Raw genomic sequence first — 24,163 nt, forward strand, 5'->3', positions numbered from 1 at the left:
TAAAAAGGTGCTCAACATCAGAGAAATGCAAATCAAAACCAAAATGAAATATCACCTCACACCTGTTAGAATGGCTAATATAAAAAAGATAAGACATAATAAGTTTAGGCGAGGATATACAGAAAAAAGAACTGTTGTGTACTGTTGGTGAGAATGCAAATTAGTGCAGATACCATGGAAAATAGTATGGAGTTTCTAAAACTAAAAATAGAACTACCGGGCGGCTGAATGGTGTGTTGGTTAAGAGCTGGCTTGGGATGCCAGCTCTGAGCAGCAGGACCCCAGTTTGGATCCCACATGAGGGCCAGTGACGCTGCGCCCTCTACAGTTAAGATGGTGAACAACAGCTCGACCTGGAGCTGGGCTGCCGTGAGTCACTGGCGATGGCATAGGCTGCAGTGGGGCTGGCTGGCAGCTGGCGTGTGCTTTTGTAGCTGCCAAGAGCTGCCATGAGCGGCCGGATGGCCGGCGAGTGGCTGTCTCAGCCGGGAAGAGCGCAATGATAATACCAACATGGGCCAGTGAAGCGATGTCCTCCACAACTAGGCTGAAGAACAAAAGGACAGCAACTTGTCTGTTCCCCTCCCCCAATTCCCCAATAAAATCTTAAAAACAAAACAAAACAAAACTACCATATGACCCAGAAATCTGGGTATTTAACTGAAGAAATCCAAAACACTAATTCAAAAGATTTATGCACCCCCATGTTTATTGCAGCATTATTTATAATAGCCAAGATATGGATACACACAGTGTCCATTTATGGGAAAATCTAAAAAAAAATGTAATATATATATATATATATATATATATATATATATATAAAATGTGGTACGTCTATCTATATACACACACATATATATACACAATGGAATATTTTTCAACCATTTAAAATAAAACCTTGCCATTTGTGACAATATGAATGAACCTTGAGGGCATTATGCTAAGTGAAATTAAGTCACAGAAAAACAAATATCATATGATCTCACTTAAACTGTAGATTCTAAACAAAACAAAACAAGATCGTAGATACAGAAAACAGATTGGTGGTTGCTAGAGGAGGGGGACTAGGCGTGGGAAAAATGGGTGAAGAGCATCAGAAGGTATAAATTTCCAGTTATAAAATACATAAGTCTTGGGGATATAATGTACAGTATGGAAACTATAGTTAGTAATGTTGTATTGCATATTCAAAGGTTGCTGAGATTAAATCTTAAAAGTTCTCATCACGAGAAAAAATTTCTGTAACTACATATGGCGATGGATGTTAATTAGACTTATTGTTATCATTTAGCACTATATACAAATATCAAATCATGTTGTATACCTAAAAGTAATATGATGTTATATGTCAATTATATCTCAATTAAAAAAGAAAGAAAGAAAAATGAGGCCTTTTTTCTCACTGTTCTCAGAGTGGCATCTTTAAGGAAAAAGTTTTCGCCCCATTGTGGTTTAGCATCACAATGTCTGACATAATCCTTTATGGTTGATGCAACATGTTGTTGTCTGTCATTTATCAGAAAATTCATTCATTCATTCATTCATTCATTCATTCAATTAATATCTACTGTGAAGTGCCAGGTATTCCACCAGCTTCTGGGTATTTGATGATGGGTAAAACACATAGATAAGATGGAACTCAATATTAACAGAAGGAGGGTGACAAATAAATAAGCAATTACAATATTTGATAAATGCTATGAAATTATTAGCAGAACACAGGAGGGGCACTGAACCCAATCTTGGAATTACAGGAAGGTTTCCCAAAGAGATGTCAGCCAAGCTGAGTGCTGAGGTTAGCCGAGGAGGAGTTTATCTGGCAAATTAAAAATGCCTACTTAGAATTTCATCAGACCGTGATATACAGGAAAAAAGATGAAGGGGCACTAATATTTGTTCACTGCCAGGCACTGGGAAAGTGCTTTACATGCATTAAATAACTGATCTCCACAACAATATGGTGAGGGAGGTGTTATTAACCCCATTTAATTGAGAAGAAAACAAAAGCTCAGGGAAGTTAAACAAGTTGCTCTCAGTCATGGGTGAGAAAGTGGCACTGGCTGGATTCAAACCCCAGAGCTGGACAGACCCTTCCATCTCTTCAAGGGTCACTAAACTGGAAAATTGTGTTCAGGCAAAACTTTGCCTTATTCTTTCCAGTCACTAAGCTTACATCTTCTATGAGAGAAGCAGAGAGGTAGACCTACAACGTGCACTTTGGTTTTCAATAGATTCCACTGATGACCGGGTGCCAGAATGCGCCCAAATGGCCCATGGCAGGGCTGAACCTGCACTTGAGTTTTCCTCGTTCTTGATCCGTAGTCGTTGGCCACTGTCCAAGTACTGCACGTGGCTCTTGGCTACTTCGGGTCATTCAATTTTTCATTCAAACTGACTCGCTTTATCTCCAGACTCACTCAAGTGAGCAGAGATGTCTGCTCCTGCTTCGTTGAAAGGCCACAAGTTAGAACCCATGTATGGAATTTGGCCTCAGATTGTAGAATTAGTTTCTCTTTACCTGTCACCATCTGAATATGAAAATAAACTTAGTAACGTAGGTCAAGTCATTAAAGAACTCACTTTTTAAATTAGAGCAGTAGAATGAGGGTTTTGTGTGTGTGTGTGTGTGTGTGTGTGCACGTGTGTGTTGACTGCATAAGAAAATACATTGCTTTATACAATTTGTATACATAGCCCTATGTATATGGGATAACACACACACGCACATAACTATGTGTGTATTTTCTAGATAGCTGTATATATAGCCTTATATAATTTGGGGCTACATATATTATGGTCCAAATGCTGCTTCTCAGAGGCACTCTTTATTTCCTTTAGCTGCACAGAAGTAGAGGCTGTAGAGTTTTGAGGAGCTATTTAATCAAGGTTCATATCTGAGATGGGGGCTACTTGCAAGAAAGGCCAGCTTATATTCTGTGCTCAATATCTCTGGCCGCATTGCAAAAAATAAAAATTTTTTGATTACAAAGGAAGGAGGGGCATACTACCTATGGTAATTCGAAATAGCCATATAAAAGGTAAAGCTCTTTTAAAGCCTTGTATTCAAACAAGCAAACTAGTGTTTACATAAAATGTTTCCAACCAGAGTCTATTCATTCACTCAGACAAGGATTAAGTACAAGGAAGGAGTAAAGCCAAGCCAGCAGCCAGGGTGGCTGAGGGTGAGCCTTTGAGACTGGGCGGGAGGACGGGAAATATGAGCAGAGAACTGAGCGTTGTGAGGAATTCGCTAGCGGGAGATCCGAGAGAAGAAAATTCCAAGCAGAAGGATTAGCCAGAGTAAGGGTCTTGAAGTAGACACAAGCAGTGTAGATTTAAGAGGGCCAAGAAAGCCAGTGTGGCCGGAAAAGCATAAGACGGGGAGAGAATGTCAGGTGAGAGGAGAGAGGTAGGTGTGGAAAGAATCCAGGGTGGAGGGTCAGGCAGAGGGATGGATGTCATGGTAGAGAGTTTAGATTTTATTTTAAACGTGATGGGAAGCCACTGAAGAGTTCTGAGCAGGGAAGTGCCACAGTCTGATCTATATTTTCCAAGAGTCGCTCTGGCTGGGCTATGAAACGCTGACCACAGGAGTGCAAGAGTTGACGTAAGGAGACCAGTTTGGACACGACAGCAATAGTCCAGGAGACGATGACAGCCACTGAGGTGACAGCAGGTGAGGTGGTGATAAATGGCACGATTTGAGACATGGTGAGGATCAAGCTGCAAGGACCTGCTGGTGGTGATGTCTAGATTTTTGGCTTGAGTATTTGGGCAAATTGTGGTGCCATTAGTTGAGCTTGGGAGGAAAACCAAGGGTATAATTGTTAAGTTATGTTAACTTAACATGTTAAGTATGAAACACCTATTAGATAGCCAAGAAAAGGTGCTGAGTATACAGCTGGAGGGGCAAAAGAAAAATTGTACTCAGGGGAAATGTTAGGGCTGAGGGTAAAAATGAGCAGATACTAGAATAGAGATAGTAAACAAAGCCAGTCTCCAGTAAGATCTCCAAGGAAACACCCAGGGAGTAAATGTGGATAGAAAAGGGAAGAGGGGTGAGGACTGAGTTCTGGGGCCCTCGGCCTAGAGCTGGGACGAGGAAGAGCCCACACAGAAAACTGGGTACGCTGCTGCAGCTTTGGCAGGGAGAAACCCAGAAGAATATCTCTTGGAAGCCAAGAAAAGAAGACATTTTAATAAAGAGGGAGGGTGTGATGAACTTTGTCGAAAGTTGCTGAAAGGCTGCGTAAGAATATCTATCAATTTACATCAAAAGAAAACTCTTATGGAAATATTAAACTAAAATTTAGAGGGTCTGTACTTATTTGTGTGGGAAAGGGGATTTATACAAAGACATGATTCTATAAATATTGAGTAGTTCTATTGTCAAGTCCAGTCTAAAAAGAGTGTGACAATTAGGTAACAGTTTTTATGTCAACTGGAGGCTTATCACACAAACAAAGCAATCTGCCCAAATGCCAACCATTAGTCCCCTTGAAAAGCTACCTATATTGTGAGGGGTGGTTTCTACCAACTCTGAAGAATTTCAGCAACTGCTCTGTGAGTTGTGTTGAATCAAAACATGAAGAGAAGGGTCCCAGACTTTCATAAATGGGCTAAGTTCTACTGGTAACGATGCCCCATCACTGGTAAGTTTATAATAATCAATATTTTATAACCAAGAATGCTTCTATGTTCCATGTTGAATGTCAGCACTACTTGTATTTCGTGGCCTCTCTGTGTACATGCAGTAACACTAGTGACTTCTGTGTAGAGTGTTACCTCCCTGAATGATTTGAAACATTCCAAAGCAAGGCTGGCTTTCCCTTATCACACAACATACCCTAAACGAATTATGTCCACATCGCCGGTATGTATTCAAAGTACTACATGTTTAGGGAATGTAAATAAATAGTGGTATAAGTCAAACATCATTAGAATATAAAAAGTAGCATGCAACAAAATAATCTAAAATATAGTCCAAAGGCAACTAACTGTATTAAATTATCCATTGCTCAGATCCCCTCCGACTATGTCAATAATTCATAGATCTATCACACAGGTAATTACATCATTTAATCAGCATCTATAGTATTGAGTACTAGGCACATAGTAGGAACTCAAAAAATAGTTGTTGTAGAATGAAGATATGCTTATGGAATTTTTAAGGAAGCTCTACTACTGTTCCTCCTAAAAGAATTGACCGTTACCAAAGGGGGGGAAAACAGTCTCAATGCACAAAGACTGAGTTTATCAGTTTTTAAAAATCCTTTAGCAACCTAAACTGATGCAGTTTGATTTTCTTGTCATTGCTTTTCCTATACTATCAAAAATGATGCTTTCTTTACTATTTCAAACTCATCATCAAATTGCTAAAAATCAAAAATTCAATTTGCCACATTACTGCTAATTTGAATAATGGCTGAATAAAAGACAGGAAACGCTGAAGCAGCAATGATTTCTAAAACATTTTGCACTTTCCTCCTCCATCCCTGTAAAGTAAAGCTCGGATGCCACGCACAATTACACAAGAAAATCAAGAAAGCCATTACATTCAGCATTTTGTCATGATCATTGTTACCATGGCAAAAAGTGGGCTTAGTTTAGCACAGCTGCTACGGGCGAGGTCTGCTGGCCTTTTGTAAGGCTGAGTAACAATATAATGCCAAATTCTGTAGCTTGTCACTGTTTCTTTTCCCCAGGACAAGGCTATTGTCCACAGATGCTACTGTCTCATTCTTTAATGATCTGGGTCAGTGTCATCTTATTATTGTATTCTTACTGTTGGCCAGTGACCAAGGACCACAGTTAATCTAGGAAGGTTACCACTTGACCCACCTCCTGTTCCAAAGGGAAAAATGAGTAGTGTGAAAACTAGGGATTTCAATAATACAAAAAGCCTCAGTTTCAACAGTTGTATTGTAAACAGCAATAGAATTATGCTAGAAATAGCGCAGGTTAGCAAGAGAGAAAGACAAATGCAGGCCCAGGTTGACTGCCTGTATGGTATATTATTTCCTTCCTTTTGAGTATCAGTTTAGTTATCTGTACAATGGGAATAAAAGTAACTTCCTTGTGAGGATTAACTGAGATAATGTGCAGGCCTAGGCACATGGTGGGTAATCAGGAATATGGCATTAATAATATGGCAAATATGGCCACCGCCATCAACACCGCCTTTCTCTTAATCGCTGACATTTTCATGCCTTCAGGAATGTTGACTGAGGTTGGTGGGTAAACTGTTTTCTACTGTTGCAAGGTAAATCGTTTTGATCTTTTATATTGTTTGGATATTCTCAGAAAGACGAGGATAAAATATTTTCTAAGGTCTTGACAGTAAGCATAAAGTTCATACCAAAAAAATAAACATCAGTGTCAATGTCATAATATGCATCACATCTTATTATCCATATTTTAAGTGACACCAGTATTATCACTGTAAAAGGGAAAATGGCAAATATACTAATTTTGACCTTAATGCAGAGATTTCTTAGCTTTAAAAAATGAAGCAACATTATACAAGCTGAGAAGTTGAAATTACCTGAAATGAATACATTAATCAAGTCTCTGTATTTACTAGAAACAAAGGCGACTAGCATTTTTACCAGCTAAACAAAATATTTTTTCTAATGAGATTTCAGCTGAGTATCGTTTATCTTAAGAGAAAAATAATGGGGCCTTACCTGTTCCAGTAGCTCCAAAACTGGTCATGCAGGTAGGCGTGGTGGCTACATTCATCACCAAATGAGGCTTTGCTTTCAATCCAGTGAATTATGTGCCCTTCTACAGCTAAGGGACAAAGCATTACTAATACAGAGCAAACGGAAGGGAAGATTGAACATGCTGAACTCTGTACAGGCCTCTCTATGCTTCATATTAATGAGAAGAGGCTTAGCCCTCACTGTCATCTGTGGATGTAATTATAAAACAACACATCGTATACGTTCGTTACGAGGAACATTTATGCTGCAGTCACATCCCTTTTATTTTCATCGTCTTCAGAAGTCCCTCTCCTAGTCTGAGACTGTGTACATGTGGACGAGTCAAGTGAAAACAAATGAAAGTGAGCCTGGCTTTTCAACAGAACCATGTTTTAGAAATGCAATATTTACAGAAATGACTTGAAAATAGCAACCAAAATGTCCAGAAGACAAGTTTATTTCTCAAGTATATGTAAAAGATTTTAAGGCATAGATTTCTTCTGAACCCATTATTTTCTGCTATTCTAAAATAGTCTTTTTCAATGATTTCACCCATTTAGATACCATCTACTCTGGTAACGTTTGTTGGTATTAACAAAAAACAAAAAACAAAATCTATGGAAAAAAACACATCCCTTTTCTCTATAAACCAATGCATAAGAGAGTTTAAGGACTTACCAACTGGTACTTGTAAAATAAAGTCTGGTGTTTTGTCATAACCCTTTGCACGGAGCTGATCTTCATCTATAGGAAGAACAAATACTATTACTTATAACAGTATTCCATTAACAAGACAGCAATATAATTGCTTTTCTTTCTTAAAAATGTATAAAAATTATTAATGCAGTCATACATATCTTTCTTATGTATGCAATACTGTGTCAGAATAAATGAACTTTCTTAACAAACCTGAAGCATAGATATAAAAATGCCTCTTTGTCCCTTCTGCATTTTTATGTCTTTATTATAAACTTCATTAATTCAAGCTGTCATACGTTACCTTTTTTTATAATTGAAAATACTCAAAATAATGAAATATACTTGCTGATTAAAAGAAAAGGCTTTACTACTATGAATATCACTAATGTTATCAGCCAATCCTGACAATTTACAGGAAGGCACATGCACAGTGGCCGTTACAATTATAAAACAAATATTTTTCATTAAAGTGATTACGAAAGTTTAGTTTCTATTAGTGAAAAACTATTCCTACAGACAAGAACACAAGAGAGGGACAAGGACAACGAGATCGCCACAAGGACTTAATTACCCTGCTTAAATCCTTTGGTATGCTATTGTTTCTGGCATTTACCAGAGTTTTACCACTAACAATATGTAATTCTGTCAAGCAAACACACTGAGATTTTTTTTCTAAGTCTGTTCGATTTCCTGATCCTGTGTAAATATCAATGATCCATTCAGAAGGAAAGGAGGCTAGAAAACAGAGCTTGACAAAGTTGGAAAAAACTAGCTAGGTGCCCGGTATAAAAAAAAAACACACACAAAAAAAACCATCCGATATTTTCTAAATGCTGTCCTTCATATCTAATGGCATTACAATGTGATTTCTGAAATGAGGAGTTCTCCATTAGATTTTGGAGTGACCTGGTCATTCAATTCCAGACATGGCTTTCTGTCTTCACCCAACCTCAACTAATGGCCCAGCCAAGTAACAAGGAAGGCTGTGTGGTCTCTTAACACCTACTCGGCTGTTGACATTGTCATGCGTCCCATTCGCCTTCCTGCATCACCTTTGATTAAAATTAATGGCCCATTCCCAGGGTTGGGTAGCTTATTTCCAACCCATTTGTCAGCCCAAGACAGTGGTTTCATGGCCAATGTTCAGAAACTCTGTTTGAGAACACTCTTGTGTACATCTTGAAAGGTCAGCATTTTAAACGTAAATAACCTTTTAATGACAAGACACATGTTTAAACTAGGTATTTAAGTTAAACTGTATTGAAACTTGGTATCTTTTAACCACCCAGATTTTGAAGGATTGATACCAGAATCCAGAACAATCTCCCATCTTTGAAATATATAAAAAAAACAATTGAGATAAGAAAGTACAAATAAAAGTAATCTGACTTTAAACACAAGAGAATTTGGAACACTGAACTGCAGACCAGATGAACAAGACTGGAAAAATTTCTATCCTCTAACTGCACTCCAGCCACAAGAATGTTTAATGGAAAAGGCATTTATTAAAATCAACTCAAGTGCCTTGAGCTTATGTTTCAGGTAGCTGATGAACAGTTTTAAGAGCTGGGTTGACATTAAAAAAAGAGAGATTAATATTTTATTAAAACTAACTTAGCTTGATCAACGTTTGTAGATGTTAAAACCTGTTTCAGAAAGAAAAATGATTATGTTTCTGTCGGCAGCTCAAAACAAAATTTCAAAGGTCACCAGCAACCCAAATGCGCACACTAATGTCCCTTTAAAAGGCAGATGCTGTACTCCTGTTCACTGCACCACAGTTACTAACACAATACCTACAATTTAAAGTTCACGGCCTACTTAATGTGAAATTTAAAAACTAAAACTCCCACACCTGGACATAAAACATCAGGAGAGACCAGGGAATCTTTCCATCTTTCTGGGGAGAACTTCAAAGTACAACTTGTGCTCCTCTGCTTTCTCCCCCTTCCCCACCCCTCTTTCCTCCCTCTCAGTATGAAGTTCATCCAACAGTCATTTTACTCAAAGTTTAGCTAATAAAAGTCTGTGTGACCACTAGTGATATTCGACTTCTACACACACACACACACACACACGGTGCCAAAAAAATGTATACACATTTTAACAAAGGAAAAAAAAACTATTAAAATTGTAAAACTCAATATATATACTGATAACAAAAGATGACTACAAGCTATACTTGACTTCTGCAATCATAAGAGGTGCTCAAAGTGGTTCCCATCAGCGTCCAGATACTTCTCATTATGGCGAACTACTGCATGAGCAACGCTGACCAGTGTCCACTTGCACACATTTTTTGGGCACCCCCGGTGTGTGTGTGTGTGTGTGTGTGTGTGTGTGTGTGTGTGTGTTATCCCACACATCTGAAATACTATGTTATGTACTGGCTACCTTCTCCTGTATTTACTAAACTCCCATTGCCTTGCGTACAATGTTTCACATCGTTTCTTTCATACTAGGTTTATTAAGAGAGGAGGAACATGTTTATTAAGGAACAGCTTGGCAAAGTTCAGAGGAAATGACAGTACAAGCAAATGTAAATTGCAAAACTGACTGTAGAAGAGATAAAAATCTAAATAGATCAGTAGCATCCTAAACAGATAGGAAGCAGCATTTCTGAACCAGTGGCCTTGTTCGCTTGGTCTAGGCCCCAGGAGAAGTTGCTATCACTGATCATCCCACTAGGAGATTTTTAAGGTCAGCCCTATCCATTTGTCCTGATTTCTGGGCCCCCAGACCTCAAAAATTTCCTACCATTCAGGTCATTATCCAAAACATTGGGTATGGATTTAAAATTTGGTTGGCCATTTTGTGGTACAGGATTCCAACGCTAGGATCTAGAGGTTATGACTCAGTCCTCGGCCCACACTCTTCCCTTTGGCATCATTCTCTGTTCACGACCTTGTCTTACGGTGCCTGGGACTGTCTCCCACATACTGGGCCTGAAGCCTCATTTTTTTAAACCTTATCCATCGGCCCAGTCTCACCATCAACATATGCTTTGCACATATTTAATGCTTAAAAAGGATAACTAAATGAAATACAAGTACATTTAAAAAAATATTCATGTCTTCTACAAAGCCTACATAGACTGACTTAATAATTTTCTGATTTAACTCCCCATGAATCAACAAGACAGAGACAATAAATCTGGCCCCAAGTTCAAGGTTTTATTTGATAACTCTTGCTGCTGTCTTTCCTCCTTGGTCCCAATTATCTGCTGAGGTTCATCCTGATCATGAAGAAAGAAACTTCATCACTTTCCTTAATACTCAAGGGAAGGTTTCCTACTTGTTTCTTTGATCTACAGTGTTTATTTAAATAAAGTTGAGTTTATCCACTCCTTAAAGTTTGGGCAGAATACCTCACAAAAAGCCATCTGGAACTGGTGCTACTGTGGTGGGCAGCTCTTTGGTTATATTTCCTATTTCTTGTATGGCTACTGATGTATTTAGTTTTTTCTCTCTTCTATAGTCAGTTTTGCAATTTATATTTTCCTTGTGAATCATACATTTCATCCATGTTCTCATAGCTCTTTTCATGTTTCGGCTGGGTGGTTACTTATGATTCTTTGAACTTCCCAAGTGGAAAACTACATGTTTAAGTAAGCTGCCATTTTCTGCATCAGAAAATGATCAAGATTTAAGAGAAAAGTAAGAACCATATCAGTTAGAAAGGTAGGGAAAGAGTAATGGCAATGTTTTAAATAGCACTTTTACCATAACTTCCCCAAATGGTTGGGGATCAATATGAAATCACTTCCAAATCTTGTATACCTGTCTTATTCAGTGAATAGAGCATATATGAAGTAAGCCTCTTCTGGTTTAAGGTGTATATTAAAAACACCCAATATGTCTCCTAACTTAAAGCTTGTCAATATCATAGTTCAAGTGTTCTTATCAAAATTCACAGAAGAATATTCTTGCTTACAAGCAGCCATGTTAGCCTCCAGTCCATGACAGGTAGGGCTTTTAGATAGATACTGAGAGCCTTGTGACACACAGCATTTCTGAGCTTGCAAAGTTTTAGAGCTTACCGGTCTAACACTCTGATTTACACATGATAAAAGTGGCCTAGAGCAGTTAAGTGACCTACCAAGACCTGGACTTCTCAAATAAAGACACCAGCAAGGGCCCATATCCACCGAGTTCTGGTTTGTCTCACAAGACCATATCCCACACTTGATGGCAAATATTTAAATTTGATCATGTGTAACATTTGTGAAGTGGGGGGAAAATTCTTCTTTTCCCCCTAGAAGATCATGAAGTACAGGAGAGGCAATGGCCTTCTGTTGGATATAATTTAGATATTATTTAGATGGCACCTGCATAGAGATGAACTATTGTACATAATCTCTTGATTTCTAGATGCTCCTCTCTCCAAGTTAACAACAACAACAAAATGAGTAAAACTGTATGCACAGATAAAACTGATGTGAAAATTTTAAAAACAACCCAGGTCTTCCTTTATTTTTAAGTTGTCAGGCCTGTCTTTAGAGGGCATTTAAAAGAAGAAATTACACACACTTAGAGAACACTGTGAAAGTTTAATTTCTTTGGCCTTTTAATTACCCTCTCCTCTAAATACCCAAAATATCCACAGCAATTAAGTACTAATTACACAATTTCTATTTTTAAAAATAAAAGGCTGATTTTGAGTCAGAGAACAAAACACATCTGAAACTAGTTAACATATACTTAAGCATCATAGGAGGGCATAAGGACTACCAAGAAAAAGTTTGCGGTTGTCTTTTGTTTGTTTTATTCAAATGCTTTAAATTTAAGAAATACAGTTAATCCTAGAGAAATTATGCAACATGCCAGCTCGCAACATCGGAAAACAAAAAGTAATGTTCTGGCATGGCCTCGTTTTATCTATGAATTTGTCAAAACGTTTCTAGAATGCAAGGTTAAAATAGACTGTATGATTAAACACAATCTTTTTAACACCTATTACATTTTTACTAAATTGGGGAAGGGCAAAAAGGGCATACATCAATACAAATGTATATCTTTTCTACTCAAGTATTTTGTTTTTGTGTGTGTTTTTTTTTCCAAAACACTGTCTCATTCAATATGCAGAGTTATGACCCTGTATATCATATTTTTATGCTCTCGAACAGTAAGTTCCGCAGCCTTTTCTACCCAATTTAAGAAGTTCGTAAAGTTTCAGTAACAGATGTTACTATGATATGCAAACCATGTGCAAAGGTACACAGAACAGATATGCATTTAATGGGCGACTAATAGCACAGATAAATGAAATCTTTAGAGAACCCAAAATTCCATTACAGCTATTAGTTTCCACCTCTTCCCCCAAAGCCTCTTACCAAAGCCACTAATAAGGAATACAACTGACTGCTCTGACCTTGTCCTTTGCTTATGTCCTTTGGGGATGATACTAGTGAAAACTGAACTGCCTTAAAGATAGGAAATGAATGGGAGGTCATGAAGCTGGGACAGTGCAAAGTAGGGCTGGAAAGGCTCATCCCTGCCGACTGGTGGGGGTAAAGACAAAACATGAATATCAACAACAAAAGTAAAACTTGTCTACGTTTTACAACACATCCCTCTCAATTCTTCCAGTCTAATGTCATAAATCAAGGGACAAATCAGCACAGTGGAGTAAAAAGGAGACAGGACAAGTTGTTGGGAGGGGCCTAGCTGTGATAGTTTCCTTTAAACAAAACAAGGGAATGGATGGTTACTAGAGCCCTTTGTAACTCCCAAATTCTGAGGAATGGCTCAATGTTAGCCTGTCTGCCCCAGTTCTTTGAATGGTAGCCACTGATGTCAGGCCCTTCTGCAGGGCTAGCTTCACCTCTCTCAGAACCACTCTCAATCGAGGGGGAGAGGGAGGGAAAGAGAGGGAGAGGCAGAGAGAGTGCACATGTGCCAAGGGGCCAATCAACAATAACTCTAACAGATTTGACCCCAGTGCCTTTTGGTTATGAGGAGAAGCTTGACCCTATAGCTGATTTTCAGTGGAGCGAGCGATATTTGATTTTTCTGCCCTGTACCCCATCTTGTCTGGCGTTGCCACCCCACTCTCACAATGTCATTTTGGTGGATGGTCAATACATGAACCTCAACCACTGGTCATAGGGGTAGACACTTGACCCAGACCAGCTGATCAGAGCTCTTTCTGAGATTTGTAATGGGGGAAAAGAGAATCATCAACTTTCCTCTGGGATTACGAACTCTAGAAAGTGAACAAACTTGCAGCTTCCAGGGATTACCTTTATTGCCTGAGAATGAAGCCAACACTGAATAAAAGCAGAAAGCGAGGGAGAAGAGGAGATATTCATGACATAGTTTTGTCTTCTGGATTCTAGACACACCAGAAGCAAAATTCTCTCTTTTGGATTTCCCAGGTATATCTGTAAACCAATAAATTCTTCTTTTGTGTGTGTCTAATCTAGCTTGATTATATTTCTGTTGCTTATAACACAGATAGTTCCAATGTATCACTGGCAGCCAGGGAAGCAGACATGAGTTTCCTAACCAGAGAAATGATGAGGGAAGGGCTGTGGGCCTGGAGCAGGGAGGCTCCCATCAGAAGTGGACAAGGAAACCTGTCTTCACAGTTCCAGAGAGCAGGTTGTCTTCCAGCACTATACATATGCATATGGAGCTTGACTCTTGGTCCCAGGGAGAAGCACTCGCAAGCACATTCCATATGGGGAGTAAGTAAAGATGGCCCCTTGCCATGACAGTTTCTTCAGGCAGGGAAGGCAGGACCCTACTTCCCTACATCCCGGCTCCAATATCATGTTCCTATTACTCTGAGAACTGCATCTGATTTTGAACCTTCAGATAGATAGGAATTTAAATAGTGGATGCCTTATGAAATACCCAACCATCTCAGTTCCTTTAGCCTATATACTCATATGTTTTATTTCTCGTCTCTTCTTCTCCACTGCGAATGTCTGCATGTAAACACAATCTTAGTATTCTAAATTTCACCTGTTCCTGCTGCCTATTCTTCACCTGAAGTCATAATCCCCTGTTTGTCATATCATAATCACTTCCCAGCAGAGCACTGTTGCTTGAGGAGGGGAATAAAGCAGCAGGAACAGATGGACTCTTAGTAACAAAGACCCAGATTTCTTCCAGTAAGCCTGTTTGGCTTTACGGAGCATACTTCCTGGAGTGCCACAGAGTGATACATGAATGCTAGAGAAGCATGTAAAATCTGCTGGTGCGTCATAAGGCAAGACCACACACAGGAGGGTGGGGATAAAGCAAATGTCTCTCAGGTGTCACTCAAAATAATTGTTAGCTTCTAGTAACAGGGCAACATTCACTGCAAAGAATAAAATGTCTCCAGAGACATCCTTATTAAGCCCAACTTGACAAGAATCTGCACCAGACAGAGGCTGTGGAAGTCACTAATGAAAGTCCCTCCAACCTGGAGATATGCCAACCCATGGAGGATGAATGGTTTATCTTCAGTCTTTGATATGAGCTCTTTCATAGTTTCTCTAACAGTGCAAACAGTCTTGGCTTCTTCTCACTGTCACTATTTAGGGTTCCTCGTATACCTTTTGTCCCAACCTTTTACTCAACCCCTCAAAAAAGAGTGGGGAGGAGGGAGGGTGAAAGGATATAACAAAACATGGTCTCCTTAATCACTTGAGAGGTACAAATGGAAACATCTCCATCAGTAGATAAAATAAATTTTTGATGTCATTGATAGGAGGAATGGAACAGACCTTTAGCAGAGGGGACAAGGATGATCACAATGCTCATTGGTCAATTTAAAATTTAAGAAGGGTTCCTTATGCATCCAAACCTAGGTAGGAGTGGGCAGCAGGTTCTTCCCATCTTCTGAGACTTTAAACACTAATCAATAAATCTTAATTCTAAATTCACTATCCTTGGAAAGAACTGACATGTACTTAAACTTATCTGAAATTGTCCTGGAAGGCTCCATGTTTGATTCCATTTTTATTTTTTTTTTAATCCCTAATGGTGCCTGCCCATAGCAAATACTTACAAGATACATACCTGCCTGATGAACCAACAAAAGAAATAATGGTTAGCTTAGCGGGAAGACAGCCAAGCTAATGTGCTCAACTATCCATCCTAGAAGCACAGGGTGGCAGAAAGGTGCTGGTGAAAGACAGCAGATGAATATGTAAAGTTCTATCAGCATATCAGGAAAAGTAGCTTATGAGTCAGTTGCATTTTCTTCATATGTAGAGGGTAGCTATTGATTTTTAGTCTAATCTATACCTTTCTTTCTATTAATAAAAGTAGCACAACAACATCAAGACAATCGAGTGAGCAGCTACTGAGATGCACGAGAGATGGAACCGCATTCTTACGGGATGAACACGGCAGCAGTGTGCATGGATTTGAGCATCCAAAGGACACAGGGTGCTTGTCATCATCTTCACACTAACTAGTACAGTTCTTGGCAAGAACACACTCAACAAAAGTTAGCTGAAAGGAATGAAGAAATAATATATAGAAGAACTACAAGACCTCTAAGAAATTTCTAGAGGTTATCTGTATTCATCTATTTATAGTTTGTCTCCCTACTAGACTCCACAAGAGAAGAGACTTCATCTGACTTATGTCTAGTGACTAAAATAATATTACCCAACTCAGTAATTTATTTTTGCAATAAACAGATATAAGAATAAAATACATTTTTAGTTGGAGAAACTCAAGTTATTCAATTTTGACTTCTCTTACTGCAATATACCTATTTGTGGAAGTACAAAATGAATAAATTTACAAGATAGGATAAATCCATATGAGTACACCCAAATCTTCAAAGATAAGACCTCTTCCCCCACCCCCAATAGTATTAAATCTTGTGCCATAGCAACTGAGCAGTACATGGTTATGAATCAAGGAAATTTAAGAAATTATTAGGGTTAAGATAAAAGTAATTTACTTTTATTTTTCTCTTCTATTGGTGAAAAAGGTCAGATAAAATATTTATTTTGTAAAATGACATACAGAGCACAATGGGTGGAAATTTAGAATGGGATAAAAAATTTCAGGGAATTCATAATTTTTAAGAAGGGTTAATGTATAAACAGTAAGAATCCTTGTCTTTTAAAAGTAGTCCAGATTAGAAACTGGACAGGGAGAGGGAGAGGGAGAGGGGGAGGGAGATTGTGTTTTTGTTTATAAAAGACCCAAAGTAAAACAAACATGTTTGTAATATCTCTGCAACAAAATTCAAGGTGTATACATGTAAAAAGAAAACATAAGATCAGATTTTGGTCTATTTATATATATTTTTTCCATAGCTAGATTTAAATGATGATCTATCTAAATTTACCTGGCATAGTACTTTCGATCCAATTAATCATCATGAAGGGGTATTTACACGGTAAAAGAAAAACTCCGTAACAATACTTCATACAAGGCTTTGAATTTTGATGTTTTAGCCATAAGTAAACACGTATTAATTCAGTACTACATTAGAATACTTAAAATGCATAGAATAAATTAACAACTTCTTTGTATGCTGATGAGGAAATGCTTCAAAATAGGACTATGGTTACATGGAGTGAGCTAAACATCCTATAACTGTTTTATTTTTAAAGATCAGTTAAGTATCATCTTGGGGTATGCTTCAATAAAATAATTACCTCTAGATCCTATAGAACACAGGAATAGAAGAGACCCATCAATTTTAAGTTCCCCCCTTTTAAGTCCCTTTTCTGAACTGTATCTGAGTGGGGGTGACTCCCTGGCTAAGTTCCTGCATTGTCTTTGTCAGCCACGGTCAATCCAGTCTCACACACTCAGTTCCCAGAATCAAGAGGGTCAAGGACCTGGGACTAAGTCTAGACCATGTTGAAGCCCTTTGCTCTTCCTCCCTAACGGGGTCTTCTAGTTCTCATAAAGAAAGCAGAGAAAAGCTAGGTTGAGCAAAGAAATGGCCCGACTATCCATAAGCAGATGGTGCTGAGAGAGTAACACCAAGCAGTCCTGAAAATATACCTAGTTGGTGGTTTCAAACAATAAAATAGATTTGGCCATGCTATATTGCCCGTTATCTGAGTGATCAATGTGACCAGATATTTTATAATGCTATCAGAACTCCGTAGTTCTAAAACATATCTCATGGCGCATCGTGAGTCATCCATTCCAACTGGTTTTGATCCATTATACATTCTATTTTTGATTAATTTTTAAGATGCAATGTCTATCTAATTTATCCTTTTTCCATAGGCTGAACATTTCAATTGTCCTTATATGAAAAAAGATTTTCTACTTTTACATACTGAAATTTAAATCAGTAATTTGAGGCCACTTTCCTAATTTATCAACTTTCTTTAACCCTAGCTGGAGGATATTTATAGTATCTCCCACTTTCAAGCTATCAACAATCTTATAACACATTCAGCTCCATTCTCCAGTTCATTAATAAAAATATTGAATTCTAAGACTTAAAACACATTTCTTGCAGGACTGCATTCAACATCCCTTTCCAACTTGATGTAAAACCGCTCATTTGACTTTCCTTGGCCAATTCTCTGTCCATTTTGGAACAAAAATGACGTAATCCAATATTCTTTAATTTTTTTAACCTAAAAAAACACACAATGTAGACTCTTAAATATCTACATAAAACAGATGTGTACAATAGTATGATTTGTATAGAACCTTTACAAAGTACCACATCTAAAATGGGAAAGAGAAATTCATTGTAGAGTGCTTTATGGTTTCCATGATCAGTTATCATACGTATGCCCTTTGGGGCTTAATTTCTAATGCTTAAGATATTGAAAAAAAATGTAGTAAGATTCCACATTGACACACCAAAACATGCCTACATGTGAGATTTTTAAAAATCATACTAAATTTCTGATGACAATTAATGTTTGGCATAAAAATTAATAAAATATTAATATCTGGCTTTCAAGTAAAAGTACTACCTGATTCCACACATGAGACAAACATACCTAACATGAATTTTTCTAACCATTCTTTTTAATATATAAAGCATTTTATAGACAATATTTCTTTTGTTGCTTTCTCTCATAAGGCCTAGATTATGGTTAATATCTCATGACACCAAAAGTAATACTGTAACAGATATTAAAGCATTTTTTCAGCCACTTATTCTATAAAATATTAATTGTAAGCCTGTGCATGTGCTGTGTATACAGGGGATTAGGTAACGGAGTTCCTGCTCAGTTCGAAATCAATAAAAGATAACATGCACAGCATCAATCATCGTTCACTCTTCCTTTAGTATGTAATAACTGCAAGTGGAAGATTTTAAAAAAATATATATTTAAGCACTCATGGAGATATTACAAGCTTGAGAGGATGTAAGCAATACTCACCTAAGAAGGACAGGTTTTTCTCCAGAAGCAAGTCTCTCAGCAGGACTTCGTGCTCATAACCAATGGCGCTGGGGAGCTTTAGTTAGGGAGGGCAACACAGGTAGAATTATAAAAAGATGTTATCAGAAAAATACTAATACCAGGTCTGCACTTTGAGATGAAGAGGAAAATAAGAATTATAGCAACAATTTCTACCTTTAGCCTACATCGCTGAGATTTCTATACACTTCCCTTACTTGAACGTCAATGGAAATTTTCTACAATGTTTATATGTATTTTGGCAAATAAAGATTTGTAAATGGATGTGTCCATAACTTTAAACAGAGGGACAGTCATTTAAACATCCTTTGTGTTGTATTAAACATCTTTCAGTTCAATTTAGCACAACTTTATTAAGCACTTACTAACGGCAGCAAAGAATACCAACCAGCCTTTGCCCTAAAAGTTTCCAATCTTATAGAATTCCATAAATCTTCTGTGAATTCACACTTGTCACAGAAGCAGCTTTTAGCAGCTCCTGTGTCACTTCCAATCTATTATTGGTGATCTTCTGTGATTTGGGAAGCCAAACAACTGACTTATTGAGGATTATATGTAATGTGGAGGAACGACATTTTCGTAAAGCACTGTGGGTTAGGGTGTGGGTACAGAAGCTGTTTCAACTCTTTTCATCATGTGTGTACAAGTGTACACATATTATAACACACATATAAATAGATACACACAGGCACACAGAAATTCTTTGAGTGCTTCTTATGAGGCAGCCATTGTGTTAAGTGCTTTATGTGTTATTTTATCCCCACAATTATCATCATCCATATTTTAAAGATGAGGAAACTGAGGCTTAGACAGGAATTTGCACAAGGTCATACAGTGGATGTGTGTGGTAAAGCAGAGGATCGGAATAAGATCTCTGCGAAGGCCATGTTTATGACCTTCATACAGCTTCTTGAAAAGTGTTAAAATTATATAAAAATAATATGCTAAAAATAGTATGCTAATATTTCTTAAATACCATACACAAAGCCTTTATGCTACACACTTTGGGGTACTATCATCTTATTTAAACTTTACAACAAGCACATGAGTAGGTGTTATTATTAGTCCCATTTTTACAGTGAAGAAAAGCAAGGTTCAGAAAGGCTGGGGAACTTACTGCAGGGTGGTCCCATGGTCGGTAAATAATAAAGTCAGTTATGGGACTTTGAATTCTGGGTGTATTTTCCAAAAGGATGAGATAGCACAAAGTCTAAAAAGGAGTGTTACCCTATTCTGATACTTTAATTCTGTCAAAAGCATTTGGTAATAATTATCTAATTCTCCATTTCACTGATAATGTCAACTTGGTCATATCACTCTTTGGCTTACCAGAGACTCTTTAATTCTGATCATGAACTGTAAGAGTCCAATTTAAATCAAATAAAGCTTACATATTGTCTGTAAAAAAAAAACCAAAACACTTCCTAGAGAATTATCCTGTTCTTTATCAACAGATACAGGTGAGTATTGTTTAAATCTTCAAATTCCACAGATGTGGCCACTCATGTCAACCATCAAAATGAGCCCGAAGTCATCATCACTGCATTTTTCCTTCTGTTATTCCCCCCTCCCCACTCCAATGCACATGGCTATGCTTATTTAATTTCTTATTGGAAACAAAATAAAGGAAACGAATTTTTAAATCACAAAATTTCACACATTTGCAGAGTTCATTGAAGACATCTGATGAGTACCTCTCAATGATTTCTCATTACTGGGGGGCATACCACATCTAAGAACTAAATTATTTACTTCTATTCCACATAAATGTGCTCTCACTTTTATTGTTGTAAATTATTTACATCTAAAATGTTGAATCATGAAACTAAGGTTACTGATGGTACAGAAATGAAACCCACAGCATTTTAAGCTTCCTGCATCATTATCTTTGCTTGCTTCTCTGCCTAGGTCTTTGTCTAATAGCTGTGTCCTGAAGTCACACTTTGGAAAGTTGAGGTGTCTGGTTTCTCACACCTTCCGTGTCAGTGAATATGACCTGTGGTAGGAAAGGTGTGGGTGAGCATGACTATGTAGAAAAAAAAAAATAGCAGACACCAAAAGAAAAAGAAAGCACAGTGACAATTTATATTCTCTTTGCTACTGTGCTTTTTCGGTGTCGTATTAGTAAATGATCAATTTACTTTATTCTGCTTACACAAATGTCTATGTGTAACATTTTATAACAGAGTAGAAAAAGATTTTGTACCTATTCTAAATTTACTAAATGTGCGCTTTCTTTTTTACAAAATGATGTAATCCATTGAGAGTAAGCAATGTAAACATTATCAAATTATCAGAACAACACACAAATAGCACTTTCACTCACACGGAAAACTAATAATTTTTATTCAGTATGAAATAAAATAATTCCTGTTGATCAGTCTAGGGAACACCTGTGCAAGTGTATTTACATTATATAAAACTGCTACTACCTCAATGCAGATAAAATCAGTTCTCTATAAACTTCCCAGCTTGTTTTATTTTGCATGGTAAAAGCAATCACCAATTTGAAATTTTGGAAAGACACATTTCTTGATTATGCTTTGCTTGACATAAACATATATAAAATACAAGGTCTAGAAAATAAAGCTTGTAAAAATAGTAATTTTACTAGAAATAGGCATAATAATGGAACTGCAAAATTATAGTCAGTGAATGCAATTTATAGACATACATCATTGTCTTTATCAATTGAAATCATGTACCACATTAAATTCTACGGGCTAAATAACACAGCCAAAAAAGGAAAGTGAATGATGGCAAAAATGTAAGGAAAATATTCTGAACAGAATTTATAATGCTCTATAAGCAGAAACACTTAGACTTTGTCTATAATAATACCTGTTATTGATGTATGGCAGTGACCATGGGGCAAAACTTGTAAATAACCTCACAAGCCATTTTCTTCGCCAGCAATACAGCAATCTAGTTTCCCGTAAGCATCTCAACTATTACTGAAAAATAGCCTCCTGGCATTTACAAAGCAGTTGACTTCATACTTTAGTCCATGCATATATAATTAGGTAGTTATATTTGAAATCAATATGCAATCCTTCAAGAGACATTATGCTTTTAAAACCTTAACTTTAAATTGATTTTTAACTATTTTATGTGCTTCAAAATTAACATGTAATTCCGCCGCAGATACTCTGAGATGGTGTTAGCTGTTACACGAATGTGCTAAACTTTATTGCTGTAGCAACATGAGATTGGCATTCCTACAATTTCAAACACTACCATTAATTTTACACTGAAAATAGAAGTACGGTTTTACTTTGGTCTAACAAAAAGGTAAGCTTATGATAATGCTGCAATTTTATTAAGTAGATTGGGGGGAACAGATGTGGAGAATAAATATATACAGGGCTATATATATATAACACAGGTACTGAATATTCTTACAAGGGGGCTCTGTTAAAAGAATATTTTTCAAAGGTTAACTTTATGGAAAAGAAAATGAGTGATTAATTTTTTTTTCCCCAAAAAGTTTTACTGACTCTAAGCTTTTATGAAACAAAGGTGGGATATAAACAGACACAGACACTTAATTAGCGAGGGCTTCCAGAAAAAGCCTCCTGACTGGTCTCCAAATCACAACTGGTCACACGCCACCTACACTAACAGAACCTATGCCAGGAAGGGCACGTTCTATCATTAAGAAATGTGAAACTCGTGGATTCAGACAAATATAAATTTCATTAACAAATACTACCTATTCTTTAAATAGCATTCTTAGCCAAGGATAATCAAAATGCTTAGTGTTGCCACACTACTAAATGTATTGGTGAATAATGTCCTACACGATGGAACAGTTGCCTTCCACTCAAATCCTGTTTTAAGAAGTAAACATTAACTCTTTAGTAATCTCAATGCCTTTAATAAATGACTGGACATCTGTTTTCATAGCCTTAAATTCAGTCCAGAGGAAAAAATTAACTCAGTTTTTCTATAATTGTTTATTAGGGATCAAACTGATAGCTCAGATTGTAATCAGATTGTAATCTACTGCCCTTTAAAATGTGATGGTCTCTGGCGACATTTTAAAAAACTTTATTGTTTACTCGGGTGACATTAGTTAGTAAAATTATACAGGTTTTAAGTGTACGTTTATATAAAACATCATCTATATATTGCATTGTGTGTTCACCACCCAGAGTCAGCTCTCCTTCCATCACCATATATTTGACCCCCTTTATCTTCTTTCACCCCCCCACCCCCCCATCTTGCCCTCTGGTAACCACTAAACTGTGTCTGTGAGTTTTTGTTTGTCTTGTTCGTTTGTTGCTTTCAGTTTTATATCCCACATATCAGTGAAATCCTATGGTTCTCGACTTTTTCTGTTTGACTTATTTTGCTTAGCGTGATAATCTCAAGACCCATCCATGTTGTTGTAAATGGTAGTATGTGATCTCTTCTTATAGTCGAGTAATATTCCATTGTGTATATGTACCACATCTTCTTTATCCAATCATCTATCAAAGGACACTTTAGTTGTTTCCTTGTCTTGACCACAGTGAATAATGCTACAATGAACATAGGGGTACATATATTTTTATGGTTAAATGTTTTCAGATCTTTTGAGTAGAAGAGGAATTGCTGGGTCGTATAGTAATTCTATTCTTAATTTTTTGAGGAACCTCCACACTGCCTTCCATAGTGGCTGTACCAATTTATATTCCCACCAACAGTGTATGAGGGTTCCTTTTTCTCCACAGCCTCTCCAACATGTGTTATTATTTGTCATATTGATGATAGCTATTCTAACAGGTGTCAGGTGACATCTCATTGTGGTTTTGATTTACATTTCCCTAATAGCTAGTGAAGTTGAGCATTTTTTCATATATCTGTTGGCCTTTTGTGTGTCTTCTTGGGAGAAATGTCTGTTCAGTTCCTCTGTCCATTTTTTAATTGGATTGTGTTTTTATGCTGTTGAGTTGTATGAGTTCTTTATATATTTTGGATATTAGCCCCTTATTGGACGTGCTGTTTGCGAAAATCTTCTCCCATTCAGTTGGTTGCCTCTTTGTTTGGTTGATGGTTTCTTTTGCTGTGCAGAAGCTTTCTAATTTTATATAGTTCCATTCATTTTTTTTCTTTTATTTCCCCTGCCTTCCTCTCTGAACCTAAGATCCATAAGTTTAGTGCTTACACTTTCTTCTATGCAATTGTTTCAGGTCTTATGTTTAGGACTTTGATCCATTTTTAGTTAGTTTTGGTATATGGTAACAGATAACAATCTAGTTTCTTTTGCACATGGCTTTCCAATTTTCCCAGCACTGTTTATTGAAGAGGCTTTCTTTTCTCCATTGTATGCTTTTGGATCCTTTGTCAAAAATTTTATATATTTTATATACACACACATCTGCCCATATATAGGGGTTTAATTTCTGGGTTC

The 24,163-nt window shown here is 37.2% G+C and overlaps 1 protein-coding gene across 5 annotated transcripts in view; it reads right to left on the reverse strand.

Annotated features, from left to right (window-relative positions):
• Nucleotides 1-24,163, reverse strand: part of CDIN1 (CDAN1 interacting nuclease 1) — a 245,025-nt gene that overhangs the window by 100,713 nt on the left and 120,149 nt on the right. For 3 of the 5 annotated variants that reach the window (XM_019649177.1, XM_019649175.1, XM_019649180.1), the window contains 3 exons: nucleotides 18,730-18,797; nucleotides 7,386-7,451; nucleotides 6,690-6,795 (listed from right to left, as the gene is read on the reverse strand). In XM_019649177.1, the coding sequence (XP_019504722.1) occupies nucleotides 6,690-6,795; nucleotides 7,386-7,451; nucleotides 18,730-18,797 (240 nt within the window). Of the gene's footprint in view, nucleotides 1-2,293; nucleotides 2,448-2,474; nucleotides 2,532-6,689; nucleotides 6,796-7,385; nucleotides 7,452-18,729; nucleotides 18,798-24,163 lie in introns of those variants that run through there. The other 2 variants (XM_019649176.1, XM_019649179.1) reach the window with 2 other exon arrangements.

Source organism: Hipposideros armiger, unplaced genomic scaffold (genome assembly GCF_001890085.2).
Source record: "Hipposideros armiger isolate ML-2016 unplaced genomic scaffold, ASM189008v1 scaffold_130, whole genome shotgun sequence".
NCBI lineage: Eukaryota > Metazoa > Chordata > Mammalia > Chiroptera > Hipposideridae > Hipposideros > Hipposideros armiger.